The sequence below is a fragment of the Aythya fuligula genome, chromosome 2 (genome assembly GCF_009819795.1).
Source record: "Aythya fuligula isolate bAytFul2 chromosome 2, bAytFul2.pri, whole genome shotgun sequence".
NCBI lineage: Eukaryota > Metazoa > Chordata > Aves > Anseriformes > Anatidae > Aythya > Aythya fuligula.
Genome location: NC_045560.1, coordinates 70041822 through 70055978, shown reverse-complemented (window position 1 = coordinate 70055978; position 14157 = coordinate 70041822). Strand labels below are relative to the sequence as shown.

The 14157-nt window shown below is 53.2% G+C and overlaps 1 protein-coding gene across 1 annotated transcript; it reads right to left on the bottom strand.

Annotated features, from left to right (window-relative positions):
• Positions 1-3116: 3116 nt before the first annotated feature.
• NRN1 (neuritin 1) lies at positions 3117-11444 on the bottom strand. The gene is made up of 3 exons (XM_032182161.1): positions 10979-11444; positions 7084-7228; positions 3117-4296 (listed from the first exon to the last, which is right to left on the bottom strand). Exons 1-3 carry the CDS (start codon positions 11031-11033, stop codon positions 4065-4067), a joined length of 432 nt encoding a protein of 143 aa, XP_032038052.1. The 5' UTR covers positions 11034-11444; the 3' UTR covers positions 3117-4064.
• Positions 11445-14157: the final 2713 nt, after the last annotated feature.

Below are 14157 nucleotides of genomic sequence, written 5' to 3'. Positions count from 1 at the left end.
AGCTGCCGGCAGCCTAAAGCAATTCTTTCGGACAGCTAAAATTGCATTTGGTTTTGTAACAAAGACTCCTCTGCAGTCTCCATCATTCTGCCCTCCAAAACCTCTCCTTTGCCCTGTGGTGGAGAATGAAGTGACTCTGAAGAATAACCTGATTTGTCACCTCCTCCTGCTAGTCGGGAGGGAAGGGAAGAGCTGGAGGAGAAGGGAGGGGGAAGGCAAGGAAGCTGCTTGCCTTGAAAACCAGGGCTATTCCTGCTGCCCACCCTGGAGGTGCTGCCTCCGCATCAGGCAGGAGTAACACAGGGAGAATCTGGCTCTCCGGATTTAACAAGCTCACTTTCCTTTAATTGGGGCCCTCAGGCACTGCTGTAATGCACCTAATGGCACTAATTATTAATGAATCAGCCCTGATGAATAGGAAATCTCAACTGGCCTCTGTCTGCTTGGGTTGTCAGGCCTTCACAGAGCAGGATCTCACTGGGCAGGAGAGGAGCTGTGCAGATTTAACCAGCACCCTGGAAAGGAAGGGGGATGGGGGCATCATGGGTCCCTGTTTGTGCAAACCATACAGGGACCAACAGCACCTTGCTGCTTCTTCTGAGGTGTAGGTGTAGCCTCCAGAAAGTCCTGTGAAAAATGGACGTCACACCTTACTTTTGTGCTTGCTCTCCACCAGGACCAAGATGTTTGCCGTTGCTGCTATCCAGACAGCTTTTTCTCAATTTTGTGGGTCCTGTCTCCAGATTTTGTTCCTGGCACAAGCCTCCCCCATCTCCCTCTTGCAGCCTTTGAATGGGCACAGATTGGAGAGGGACATTTTTATTTCGTTTCTTTTTTCTTTTTTTTTTTTTTTTTTTCCCTCCAAAGCCCCCCCAAAACCCGACCACCACCACTTCAGCCCGGCGCTGGCGTGTCCCCAGCCCCTGGGAGGCTGAGGCGCAGCCCTCCCGGGAGCGAGGCCGGCTTGGTGCGAGGTGGAGGCTGGCAGCCAGCAGCCGGCTGCCGAGCAGGGCTCGGTCCAGCCTTCGCGAGGAGGCAGCTCGGCGGCCCCCGGGGACCGCGGGGCTGCGGTTGCTCAGTCGGAGCTGGGGACAGGAATTAGGGCAGGCAGAGCTGCAGTGTCCTCAGCCCTCCCCGCTTATCCAGCCAGAATCTGATACAGCTGCAGTTTTGTTTTTTTGGAGGGGGGGTCGGGCTTTTCTATTTTATTTTATTATTATTTATTTTTTTTACTGTGGTCCCTCTCACCGTTTCAACGGTGCATTTTTTTCCCTCCCCAGCTCCCCAGGCTCATGTTTACCCAGGAATTAAGGGGTGCTCAGAGGCTTGAACCTCTGCACCTTTTGCTAAAGCAGCCGCATCCCCGCAAACCCTACAGGTGTAAGGAGACAGAGTGGGGGCGACCCAAAAGCTCCCAACCCGTCAGCGAGCCCAGACCCCGCCGCCCACCCCCCCCCCGACCCTTTCGGCTCCTTTCTCCCCGTTTGCAGCCTTTTTCTCACTCGCCTCAACGGAGGGCTAATTGGGGGCTTTGCTAATTACGGAGAGATCACTCATTAGTAATTCAACCTCACGAGCAGCTAACTCGAGCCCTCTAAAATCGCCCCCGCAGTCCCGGAGGCTGGAGGTTTCTTCCGAGGGGGCGAGGGAAAAGCTCGGGGAGACCCCGGGGGACGCCGGCAGCGGGGGGGCAGGCACCGGGCACCGGGTTGCGATGGGCTGCGGGGTCCCTGGCAGCCCCCTGAGGGTCTCCCTCTGCCTGTCCCGCCCCCGGCTGGCATTTCGTGCTGCGGGAAGTCGCAGCCGCGGTGCCTGACCTCATGAATACAGAGATGCGCGCAGAAAAATCAATTTAGGTCTGGAGCCTCTGTGGGGAGGGAAAATAACCCAAACCATTTAAACAAAGCTCCGCTCTCCAGGGTTTTCCTTTCCCTTTGCTGGCGGTGGGGATGAACCCTAGAGGGAGGGCAAGGGAAAACGAAACGCGAGCAGACCTGTGCCTTCCAAATGGAGGCGAGAGGCTCCGCAAAGCCCCCCCGACGCACACATAATGTACTTTAGCATTAAAAAATCAACATTGCTTCCAGTGGTAAAGGCGCCCGGCTCCGGCTCCTGAGCGCATTCGTTGCTGGGATTCAATCCGTTTGGGAAATGCAGATTGCCTTGCGCCCCACTGTTTGATTTATGAGCTGTTCGGTTTGCCATTGCTTACCCATCACATTGAGCACCCCAGGAAGGACGGGGTGCAGGGAGAGGGGGCGAGGCAGGGAAAATCCCTGGTGCCATGCCCCTTGCCAGAGGCAAGTGCCAGTGCCGCAAAGGGAGAGTGCCCACCCCCTAAAAAATATCGCCTGGCGGCCCCTGACCCCCCATCACCCCCCCTAGCCCCGGTCGCCAGCTGGGCTCTCGCCTCGTAGGTAAGAAGGAGGTGTTTACTCTTTGCTGTGCATTTCTCTATAGAGGCACCAGGCGCCTATAAATAGAGCAAGCTTCTGCCGCGAAATCAATACCCCGGCCCCCCCTTCCCCTTGCTCCTTCGGCTCGGCAGCCTTATTAATTATGAAAGGGCTCCAGCTCCGCAGCCTCCGTCCTTAATGGTGGTTGCTGCCTCCCTCCCTGCCTCCCTCCGCCGGCCTCGCACCCGGCCGCCCCTCGCCTTGGGCTTCGGGGGAGGCGGAGGAGGCTGGGAGGATTTACAGAGTGTATTTAAGAAATTGGGAGAAAAAAAAAAAAAAGAAAAAAAAAAAAAAAAAGAAAGAAAGAAAAAGAGAAGGCCCAGAGAAAACGATTCAGCGGTCCTGTCCTTGTGTGAACTGAAATCGCCGTGTTCATCAAGGGATCGGGTCTGGATTTAGCCTTCCTTGCCTTAAAAGCCCTGTCCTTCTCAAGGTACTCCCGGCAGAATTTATAGAAAGGACGACACCCTTATTTCAAACAATATTTTTTATTTTATACTTCTGTCTATACTTTGTAGCAAATCTTTTTTTTTTTTGTTATTTTTTTGCTGAATTGACTTTATAATAAACTTCTTTTTTAAATTACATTTTTCTTCTCTTTTAAAATCAAAGCTCTTTTTTTTTTTTTTCAAAATCATTTGCTGTTGTTATTGTTTTTTGTATTTTTTTTTTCTTTAGGTTTACATTTAAGCCCCCCTTTTTGTGATCTCTATTGTTGGATAATCAGGTATTTTACTGGTATGTGTAACATCTAAAACAAAGAGGAGGAGAAAATTAAAGGCAGTGGATTCGGAAAGATGCCTTCGAACAGCAAGTAAAGGTAACTCTCGGAGATCTGTTAGCAGCATTCCTTCACTCCGCCGGGCACCGAGACACATCTCTGTCTTTCCTTCGTCCCTTTCTTCCTTCCTTCCTTCCTCTTTTAACCGTTCGTTTCCCACTCTCTCGCTCTCTCGCTCTCTTTTCCCCTTGAGAAAATGCGCTCTTTTAATTTATTTATTGATATTATTATTATTATTATTATTTTGCAGTGGGATGACCAAAAAACAAGCGACTGTGGAGGAAAGATGAGAGATTGTGAATTATTCACCATATGCTTCACACGTGGACATCTACCTTGGATTCATCGCCAGTGCCTTTTTTATTTTTTTCTCTGCTTTTTGTTCTCATCTCGCATAATGCCACATTTTTAGAGGAGCCCGTGGCCTGCCAGGGTTTATCCTGGCAGAGTATAACGTTAGCGTTAGGTGGCCCAGAGCCGTTCCTGAGATTTCTTTTGCACAACGAGGGCTCGGGTTTTTATTTTTATTTGTTTCTCTTTTTGATTTGAAGCGATAGTAAAGCTGAGGTCCGATTCGGGCTGCACGCCGCTGCCTGTTTGGTAACATTTGGCAAATAAAACACACCAAAAGAAAAGAAAAAAAATAAAAGAAAAAGAAAAGAAAGGGAGAAAACGCTTCCACAGTCCTACACGGGTGTTTCACCACCATCAGCCACCACCACCATCATCAACCACAGAAAAGCACAACGTCCCCAAAGCAAGGGATGGACACTTCCTCGAGAGATCCGGCACATGGAGAGGGTGTGGGTGTGGGTGTGCTCGCCCCCCTAAAAAGGCAGCCAGGTCACTAGGGCGGCCCACAGAGCCGCCAGGAGCACGGGCAAAGCCGGCGGGAGGAGGGACGATGCGGCGCCGCTGCCGCCTCCGCACAGTTCAAATAAGCTGCCTTGGAAATCGAGGTTTTTGGACTCCCGTCTCAATTTCTCCCAGAGGTCTGTCGCTCCTTCCTGGCAATCGGTGAGCGCTGTGAGGGTGCAGGCGTGGAAATCATCCCAGTACCTGCAGGAGGGGAGAGCAGCCGGCATCACTACAGGGCACACACCCGCCCCGAGGGGGGTTAAGGGACCCCGGCCGCCCCCTCGACCTCCCGGGAATCTGAGCATCCCCTCGGAGCGAGCTCCTCCCCCCCTCAACCCGCGCCCCCTGCCTTCCCCGGGCCGCCCCACGCACACGCTTTGCTTTTGGGGTCGGGGCTCCCGCGGGCAGGGACGCGATGCTGCGAAAATGACTCGGGGGGGGAGGTGGGGGGTGTGCTGCCGCAGCGTGACTTCGCCTGGGATGTATCTGGGGGAGGGACGTGCGCCCCCCGGCTGGCAAAAGCTAGCCTAGGAGCCCACGGACACGTCGCGGGTGGGAGGAGGAGGAAGAGAAGGAGGAGGAGGAGGAGGAAGAGGAGGAGAAGGGGGAGGAAGAAGCATCCTCCCCTCCCGGGCGGCTCACGGAGCGGCGGGAGGGACTCCCCATCCTTTGCCAAAGCTCCGTGGGCTGCGGGGGTTTCTCCTTCCCCAGGATAATTTCCATCTCTTTCCTCACCCTTTTCCTCCTCCTTTTAAGTCCCTTCCTCCCCCGGACCGGGCAGGGGTTTGCCCACGGGGCAGGCCCCGTCTCACTGCCCCATTTTCCTCCCCACGTCGGGTCTATGGAACCCCCCCCCATCTATTTCCCCCTTTTCTCAAGGCAGGAGCCTACAGATTTGGATATATTTTTTTAAAGTAGTCCTGCGGCCTCTAATTTATGAGCACTCTACGCTGGTTGTAGACTCCCAATGTTTGCTACATTTGTAATAAATAATGAGATACTGAGAAGCCAGAGTCTGAGAGTGTGCCTCTCCTGCAGTATTTCTGCTGTAATTGCATCTCCCAAAGGAAAATTAAATCTTTTCCAATCTTCTTTCAATACACATCCCAGCGAAGGCGATCGGGTGGTCGGGGGAAGGGAAAAGAGGTGCTTGGCACAGGTCAGGACCACCTCTGGTCCAGCACCCCCAGCCAAAGGACATTGCATCAGGACCTCGCAGCTCTTGCGTATTTAATCCTCATGTGGGACACAAGGTGAACCGCAGTCCAGCATTTCCAGCAAGGTGTCAGCCTTAGTAGGTGCAGGAAAAGTCTTGCTTGGCTCAGAAATCTCTACATAGGAAGAAAGGAAATGAGGGTTACAGGGGTCTTCTCTTCTCTTCTCTTCTCTTCTCTTCTCTTCTCTTCTCTTCTCTTCTCTTCTCTTCTCTTCTCTTCTCTTCTCTTCTCTTCTCTTCTCTTCTCTTCTCTTCTCTTCTCTTCTCTTCTCTTCTCTTCTCTTCTCTTCTCTTCTCTTCTCTTCTCTTCTCTTCTCTTCTCTTCTCTTCTCTTCTCTTCTCTTCTCTTCTCTTCTCTTCTCTTCTTTCTCTTCTCTTCTCTTCTCTTCTCTTCTCTTCTCTTCTCTTCTCTTCTCTTCTCTTCTCTTCTCTTCTCTTCTCTTCTCTTCTCTTCTCTTCTCTTCTCTTCTCTTCTCTTCTCTTCTCTTTTCTCTTCTCTTCTTTTTCCTTCCCCCACTTTTTCTCTTTTTTCTCTTTTTTTCTCTTTTTTCTCTTCTATTCGTTTTCCTTTCCTTTCCTTTCCTTTCCTTTCCTTTCCTTTCCTTTCCTTTCCTTTCCTTTCCTTTCCTTTCCTTTCCTTTCCTTTCCTTTCCTTTCCTTTCCTTTCCTTTCCTTTCCTTTCCTTTCCTTTCCTTTCCTTTCCTTTCCTTTCCTTTCCTTTCCTTTCCTTTCCTTTCCTTTCCTTTCCTTTCCTTTCCTTTCCTTTCCCATCACACTTTCCCATTTCCCAATCTTCGTTTTCTGATTTCCATGGAGCAAACCCAGAAGAAAAAAAAAAGTGTTCCAAACATATTTGTATCTAAAGTCCTAATTTCGTTTTTAAATATGACTCTTTCTCTCTCTCTGTATATAAATATATGTTTTCCAGCGAGGTGAGTTTGTGCTGGAAAACCGGGAGACCAAAGAACAGCCTGTCCAGCCGGATTTTTCCCAAATAACGAAAATCCCTGCTTGTGCCTCCCTGCCCGGCAAGCGAGACCCCGAAGCGGGGTGGCTCCCCGGCCCCCTGCAGCCGCCCCATTTCCCTCTGTCCCTGCCCCTTCCCATCCCTTCCCTCCCCTCTGGGCCGGGAGCGGGGCCGGGGTTTTTCCGCGGTGTTTGCCCCGGGGGAAGTTGCTGGTAATGGGGTGGGCAGGGGGGCCGGGGCAGGAGGGGAGCAGAGGCTGGGGTGGCCGTGCCTGTAGGGCTGGGTTCGCGTTGTGACCGTGTCGGAGCTGAGCTCTTTGCTCTGCAGCTGTATTTCGTTTCTCGAGCAATCGCCTCCCCAGCCGGCGGGCGCGGGGCGCAGTTAGGGCCAGGGCCAGGGCGCAGGGAATGCCCCGACCCCAGAGCAAAGCGGGGGGCAAGAACAGAAGCGAGGAGCCGAGGGTGAAGAAACAAACCAAATCAAACCAAACCAAATCAAAGCCAACCAACCCAACCCAACTCAACCAAACCCTACCCAACCCAACCGAATCAAACCAAACCTAACCCTACCCAACCCAATGCAACCCACATGATTCACGGAGGAGAAAAGTGAAAAAAACGCAGTAAAAACACCCTCCAGACTCCGCTGTTCCCCAAACCCGGCCTGTCCCCACGGCACGGCGCTCGGAGGGACCGGTGCGCAGACACAGGGCCCCTAAAGCACCAAACCCCTCGTTATTCCCTTATACTTCGCCCCCCTTCCCACCCCGTCCACCCGTCCCCGAAGGAGAGAGGAAAAGACCTACGCGCAGATCGTTTGGAGATTTCTCTTGTCGTCCAGGTCCTGCGGGTAGTTGGCCATGTTATCGCCCAGCCGCAGCAAACAGTCCGAGAAGCCCCTAAAGACCGCATCGCACCGCCCTGCCGCTCTCACCGCCTGCACCAGGTAGGCTGCGGGGCAGGGGCACAGGTCAGCACCACCGGCATCCACCCTCCCACCCCCCTTGCCCCTTTTCTACCCCACCCCCCCATGCAAGGAGTGGTGATGCGGGAGGAGGAGGAGGGCGCTGGGACCGAGCCAGAGTGGCCAGCGGGGACACGGGGACAACGGGGACATCAGTGGGCTGCCTTGTGCTGTTTAGCGCTTTTCGATGCCCCTGAATTAAAGACATTGCTTTTTTTTTTTTTTTTTTTTTTTTTTTTTTTTGAGGGGCGAGGTGGAAGGGGGAGATGCGGAGATGAGCTGCCTGCCGCTCCCCCCACTCGCTCCTTTGTTAGGAAATTCCGGCGTGCGGCAGCGGGAGCGCTTCTCCGCGCCCTCCCGCACACACACACACACACACACACACACGGGTCCTCGCTCGGCAAGGGGCGTGCAAGGCGCGGAGGATGAGATAAATAAAAAATAAAATGAAATAGGACAGGATAGAGTAGGATAGGATAGAGTAGGATAGGATAGAGTAGGATAGGATAAGATAGGATAGGGTAGGATAGGATAGGATAGGATAGGATAAATAAAATAAAATATATATGTGTAAAATAAAATAAAATAAAATAAAATAAAATAAAATAAAATAAAATAAAATAAAATAAAATAAAATAAAATAAAATAAAATAAAATAAAATAAAATAAAATAAAATAAAATAAAAGTCACCAGAAAGAGCTGCGATAAAGACACGAGAAGAAGCATCCCCCGCGACTGCTCACACAACTAACCAAATACCACCAAGACCCCTCCCCAGTCTCCTGTGACGGAAACGTACGGTGGGATGGGATGGGATGGGATGGGATGGGATGGGATGGGATAGCTCCTCCTGGGTGCCGGCTGCCCCCGGGTGCCCCGAGGGGACGGGAGGGGACACGGAGAGGTTGATGGCTCCCTTCCCACACACAGCGAGCCTCCCCAGTGTCCGTGTGCCCCCAGAACGGGTGCGCACGGGCAGGTCGCAGTCCTGGGAGCACCTGCGGGGGCGGCAGGGGGCTGCCCCCCACCAGGGGGCTTCCCAAGGCCGGGAGGCTGCGCTGGGGCCGGGGTCCCCTCCCGAATCCCCCGCCCGGGACAGGGCTGGGCCGCGGGAAGGTTCCGTTTCAGGCAAGGTCCCCCTCTTTTGTGATTCACCGGTGACACGACTCCGTGGTCCCTCCCCTCCACACACCCCCCCGGCACCGGCCGTCACATCAAACCCCAGCAGGCTACGGGAGGGGGGAAAAAAGCCGAGCAAACAAACCGGGAAGAAGCGCGGAGCATCCCGAGGGGAAAGCGGCCCCATTAAACCCAGTTCCAGGGGCGAGATGGGGCGGGGGGAAAGCCGCACAAATTCCTCCCAAAACGTGCCGGGCTGCGCTGAGATGCGGGGTCCGAGACGGAGCCCGGGCCCTGGTGGCAGGGGGACGGATTGGGGGCGAGCGGGGCTCAGAGCATCCCCCGCCTCCACCCAGGGTACCCCTGTCCTCAGACCCTCCACCAAAATAACAACGGTAATTAAAAGAGGCGCAAGCGGGGCGTCCTGCTCGCTTGAACGGCAGCGGGATTTCTCTTGAACTCGGTCTTTTTGCCGTGCCCCCGAGCTGCCCCCCTCGTCCCCCACATCCCGCCCTTCAAAGCCCGGCGTGCGCAGCGGGTTGCGGGACCGCAGGGGCCGTCCGCAGCCCGTCGCATCCCTGCCCCAAAGCGGCTCCCTGTCCCCGAAGTCCTCCTGCCCTTCAGCCTCGGCACCCTCCGCGGAGCCTCCCCCCCCTGCACCACCTCTGTCACCTTCCAAAATGTCAGGGATTTCGGGCAGCTCCCCGTCCCCACCGCCCAAACGCAGAACTCAGGGATTTTTATTATTATTATTATTTCTTTTCTCCTCAACGCTCCGAAATACCCACGGAGGAGCGCAGAGCCGAAGCTCGGCGTGCCTAAAATCCGTCCCCCGCCGGGGCACCGCAAAGCGGCCGCACCGCCAGCACCTCGGCGCTGTGCGGCAGTTTTGGGGGGGAACTTTCCCCAAGCCTGCCCGTGCTCGGGGACGGCGGTTCCCGGCCACTCGAGCCGCCTTTGGGGATTTCACCGTCAAGAAAATCCTCCCTCGGCTGAGTCAAAGAAACGCCAATGAGAGCAAGTTCTCCTCCTTCTCCAGCCGAACAAACAAACAGAAACCGCAAGGACTGAAATTTAGGGTAGCATCCAAATAATACCGCCTTCCCCTTTCTTTCTCTGTCAGTACAGAAAATGGCCTTCTGAAGAGTTCAGCATCAGTTAAAATGGAAAGGCAATACGAATTGAGGGGGTTGCATCGCACAGCCACATTTTCCAGAGGTCATCGTTTCATTGCAATATTTCTTTCCTTTTTTTTTTTTTTTTTTTTCTTCTACCAATGAGGAAATATTCGAAGCATTTTACCTCCTTCTTTCCTCCCTTTCTTGTTCTCCCTCCTTCCTTTTTTTCCCTTTTTCACTTTTTTCCTTTCCTTTTTTTTTTTTTTTTTTTAATTTTCTTTTGATACCCACAAAATGCTGCAGAGGTTGTCTGTAAAGGAGGGTGACCGAGAGGAAGGATCTCTAAATAGCAATGCTGAGTATTTTTTACTGTAGCAGAATTCCTTTGCAGGCAAATATTTTCAAGGTTCTCTTCACACCTGCCAATCCGGATAAGAAAAGCCGTGCTTTAATCGCCCTTTCATTGAAGCCCAGTTTTAGATCATGCCCGGGAACATACGTATTCAATACATATTCTTTAAAATTTGCCTGTGCAGGACTCAACTGGCCATTAACTTGGACATTGCCGAATGTCTGCAACTCAAAAACCACTTCAGCAAAAAAATGCTGAATTAAACGAACCCGAGAGCAAACCAACAGAAAAAGAACCATCGGAAAAACAAAACCCAATATATTAAATAAAAACGGCAACGACTATACAAAAACTCATACCGGGGTGGAGGGAAACCTGTTCTATTTAAAGTAACTTAACAGATATAGACGTTTTTTGGACCCACTCGTTTTTTAACAAAATTAATGATCGGGCGGTGGGATTGCGCGATTCTTTTTATTCTTATCATTTGTTCTTTTTGAATTATTTTATTCTTATTATTTATTCTTATTATGTCTCCGCATTCGGGGAGAATATTTTTATGTTTATTTTTTGAAGTCAGCGTTGGGGTTTGTTTGCTTTTAGGCTGCTCTGCAAATGGGAAAGCCTCCAAGTTCCCAAAGGGAGCCCTTCGCTTGTCCCCCTGATTTTCTGAAGAAAAAAAAAAAATCCACCAACTTTCCAGCTAGATGTCTCGCAAGCCATTTTGTGCCCGTTCTCATTCCTCCGTCCCTCCAGGGAGAGAGGGGGATTTCTCAGCACCGGAGTCCCCAAATTGTCAGCGGTAAGGAACACAGGGGCTATCCAAAAAAAGCAAATACAAACGCAGTCTCTCGCATGCACGGCGAACACAGAGCGGGGAAAAATGAAAAATAAAAAAAAAAAAGAGCAAAGCGAACTACGAGAAAGCATGCACTGATTTAGGGAAACGACCAAAGGAAAGTGACTGAAGAGGAGGAAGGAATTCGCTGCCTCTTCCAGCAGCCCCCAGGCTCGCCAGCTTGCAGGGTGGCGAAGACCAAGGGGTGCGGGTGCGGGTGCGGGCAGGATCAGTGCCGCAGCCCCCGCTGCATGCACGGCTCGGGGCTCGGGGCGTCCCGCTGGGAACGGGCTTTGGCGGTCCACTTACCTATCTGCACAGCAAGGATCAGAGAAATGTATCTGCCGTTCAACTTAAGTCCCATCCTACATTTAGTAAAACCATTTGCGACTGCAGATCTTTAAATAGTTACTTTGGAGAACGTGGGGGAAAGCTGAAAAATAGGCATTGCCAACAAGTTCCGAGCAGCGGAGGACTTTGCAGACGAGGGGGGAGACAGAGGAGAAGGAGAGAAAAGAGGGAGAACAGGGGAGAGGGCGAGGAGGACTAGCTGGGAATGGTTCGCTCCATTAGGAGGGGGCGGAGGAAGTACAGCCTCACGCCCACGGCCGGCCCTGACGTGGGGGGATGACACTGACGGATTTTTTTTTTTTCCTCCTCCTTTTTATTTTATTTTATTATTATTTTTTTTTTAATGTGCACCTTGGAAGAGAAACGCCATTTATAGGCATCACAGGCCGCCTTTCTCCAGAGCCCGGTCTCCCCGTGTCCTCCCCCCCCCCCACGCCCCATTAATCGCCGAGAAATCTCTGCTCCTCCTTCAGCCCCCCACAGCCTTCAGCCCCCCCACAGCCCCTCCGTGCTCTCCCCGGCCCCCCGGGGGGGAGCAGCCGGGACCGTCCCCACGGGGCGGGGGGGGGGATGCGCGGACCCACGAAGACGCAGACCCACGGACACGCACGGACAGACAGACGGAGGGGCCGCCCCCGGGGGTGGGGATAGCACGGTAGAAACCCCCCCTCCGCCCCCAGCCCGCCCCCGGGCCGCCCCGTCGGGGCTGGCGCTGAGGAGGGGGGGGATGAGGAGGAGGGGGAGAGAAAAGGGGGTGCGGGGTCCCCTCCCCCTCCCCGCCCCTCCCCCACCATGACGTCACCCCCAGGCCAAGGGGGGAGCGGGGGGGGGGGGGGCGGTCTCTCCTGGTCCTGCTGGTCCGTCCCCACCGTGGGACCGCAGAGGATGGGGTGGGGAACCCGCAACACAGCCCCCCCTTTTTTGGGGGGGTGGGAACACACGGGCATTTCCCCTCCTGCACCGGAGTGGTGCTGGCATCGAGTGCCTCAAGCCGGGGAGCTGCCCGTGTCTCCCCCGACAGGCTTTGGGGTGCCCATCACCACCTGTCCACAGCAGAAGGGTTTGGCCTTTGGGGGCCACCAGCCCCTGTCCTCTGGGGATGAGGCACCCATCCTGGCTTGTGGTGCTCCTGCAGCCTGATGCCCTCCTGGGACCCACTGTGGGGCCACTTCACTTGGAGAGCATCACAGGAGGAGCCTCAAGGTGCTTCTCCCGGAGCAACTGGACCTGCCAAAAATCCCGTCCTATGCCCTTGGCTCTTGCACCACGAAGTTGTTCCCCCCCCAGCGCAGCCCCTGGCAGCTCCAGGAGCCAAAGGGACAGGTTGGAGGGAGACATTTGCTGCTCTCAGGCTGCTTTCTTCTCTCATGGTGTGCTGCAGGTGGCAAGCCAGCCCAGAGGGCAGAGCTGACTGAGAGCTCACCTGGGGAATGAAAAAAGCCCAGGTGTGGACTGCAGCCCAGAGCAGAGCTGTCATGTACATGCTCCTAAAGACATTGGTGGTGGAAAGGAGGTTCGGCTCAAGCTATGGCTTTGGACTATGTACCGTGCCCTCTTTCAGGGGAAGTAAAGGTATGAGCTGGAGCTGGAGCTAAGGCCACACTTCCCTAGCTCTTTGCAGGTCTGGTGCTTTTGTAACACAACAGAGGCTGTGGTGGATATGAAGAGGTGGGACCTTTTCCTTCTTCCTGGAGGAATCATCTGGATAACCCATTGCATCTTTTATGTCCCTCAGGCCGTGCATTATCAGCACAAAAGGGGCAAAGGAAGAAGGTGATGTAGGTTGAGGTCCATGAGTATGGATGTTGAACTCCCAGCAGTTGGCCACTTGTGGCCACATTTACTGTTAGGAAGGACAAGGCATCCTTGTGGGATCACCAGGGCATGGAGGCTGCAGTGTGAGGAATTTCTTGTTTCACTCTGCCCTGTTGATAATGACATCAGTTCATTTATACATTCATCTGTTTTGTTTCTGTCTGCTTTTTTTTTTTTTTTGAGGACAAACTATAGCTCCAGGTTAAAGGTTGAGCTGGCTCCAAGAGGCCTGTGTTGAACATGATTCTGACATTACACTGTGTAAGTAGTGAACTTCAGGGCAGTTTACAATGCGCAGTCAGGAAGAGTTTAATATGGCTAACGCGGCTTCTGGTACATCCATCACCGCTGACATGACTGGAGCCCCTGCCAATCTGGTCACAAATCTCATTAGAACAGGCATTTCTAGGGGATTTCTGCTCCCCCCTCTCCAAATAAATAAATAAATAAATAAAAATAAAAATAAAAATAAATCCAGTGACTCAAAGCATTAGTTACAATGACATGAGAGGCAAAAAGGACCTGAGCTAGATTCCTCTAAATATTCTTGGTTGCTGGGGAAGTCCAGATCTGTCTGAAACTCAAACACGGCTCCATCCTCACCTCCCTCCCTGCCCCAGGAAGGATCCTGTGACAGTATAGATCCTGAATGAGAGCCAGTGGTTTCAGCCCGTCTCAAATATCAGCACGGTCAGCTCTGCTGGGAGCCAGGGGCAGGATGAAGCGGGGACATTTGTTTGTCAACCTATCCCTTTTTCTTTCCAACCTGGTATTAGAAGATGCTTGAATATCAACCCCTCCCTAAGAGACATCTGTGTGTTTTTAGAAAAGACTCTGGTGGTGTCTCACCCAGCCCTCGTTGGGACAACACGCCCATCAGCATGGTTTTGCCCTTGTTCTGGAGAACAAGGCTCTGCACATGCCCTGTTCTCACTGCGGTGCCACGCTCGCCCAGCTTGTTCGGGATGCACGGGCTGCAGCTGTGGCAGATGGACAGAGCCCGTGGCAGCTGGCCAGATGCAGCTCCAGCAGACAGCGTGCACAACAGCTGGGTGGGCAGCCTTGCGCTGTTCCAGCCCGGGGGGGAGCAGTGCATGGGGCATCTAATTGCATGCCAGCACGGCTCCCCCCAAACCACCTCCCAGAGGGTGACCCACTGCTGAGAGTGGATGTGCTCCCCGTGCAGCTCGGGGCTGACTGTCATGGCTGAACCTCAACGGAGCTGGCTCTGAGTAGCAGAGGACTGGCAAAGAGATCTGCTTTCCCATGCAAAGCCGGCTGCAGCGCTGCATTTCTTTTCCCCTTCATCCTTTTTTTTTTTT

Coding starts and splice junctions, on each gene's coding strand:
- NRN1 (XM_032182161.1), bottom strand. CDS start 11,033: ATGGGACTTAAGTTGAACGGCAGATACATTTCTCTGATCCTTGCTGTG. Junction 7,229..10,978: donor GATCCTTGCTGTGCAGATAG/GTAAGTGGACCG, acceptor CCTGCCCCGCAG/CCTACCTGGTGCAGGCGGTG. Junction 4,297..7,083: donor AATCTCCAAACGATCTGCGC/GTAGGTCTTTTC, acceptor CCCCTCCTGCAG/GTACTGGGATGATTTCCACG.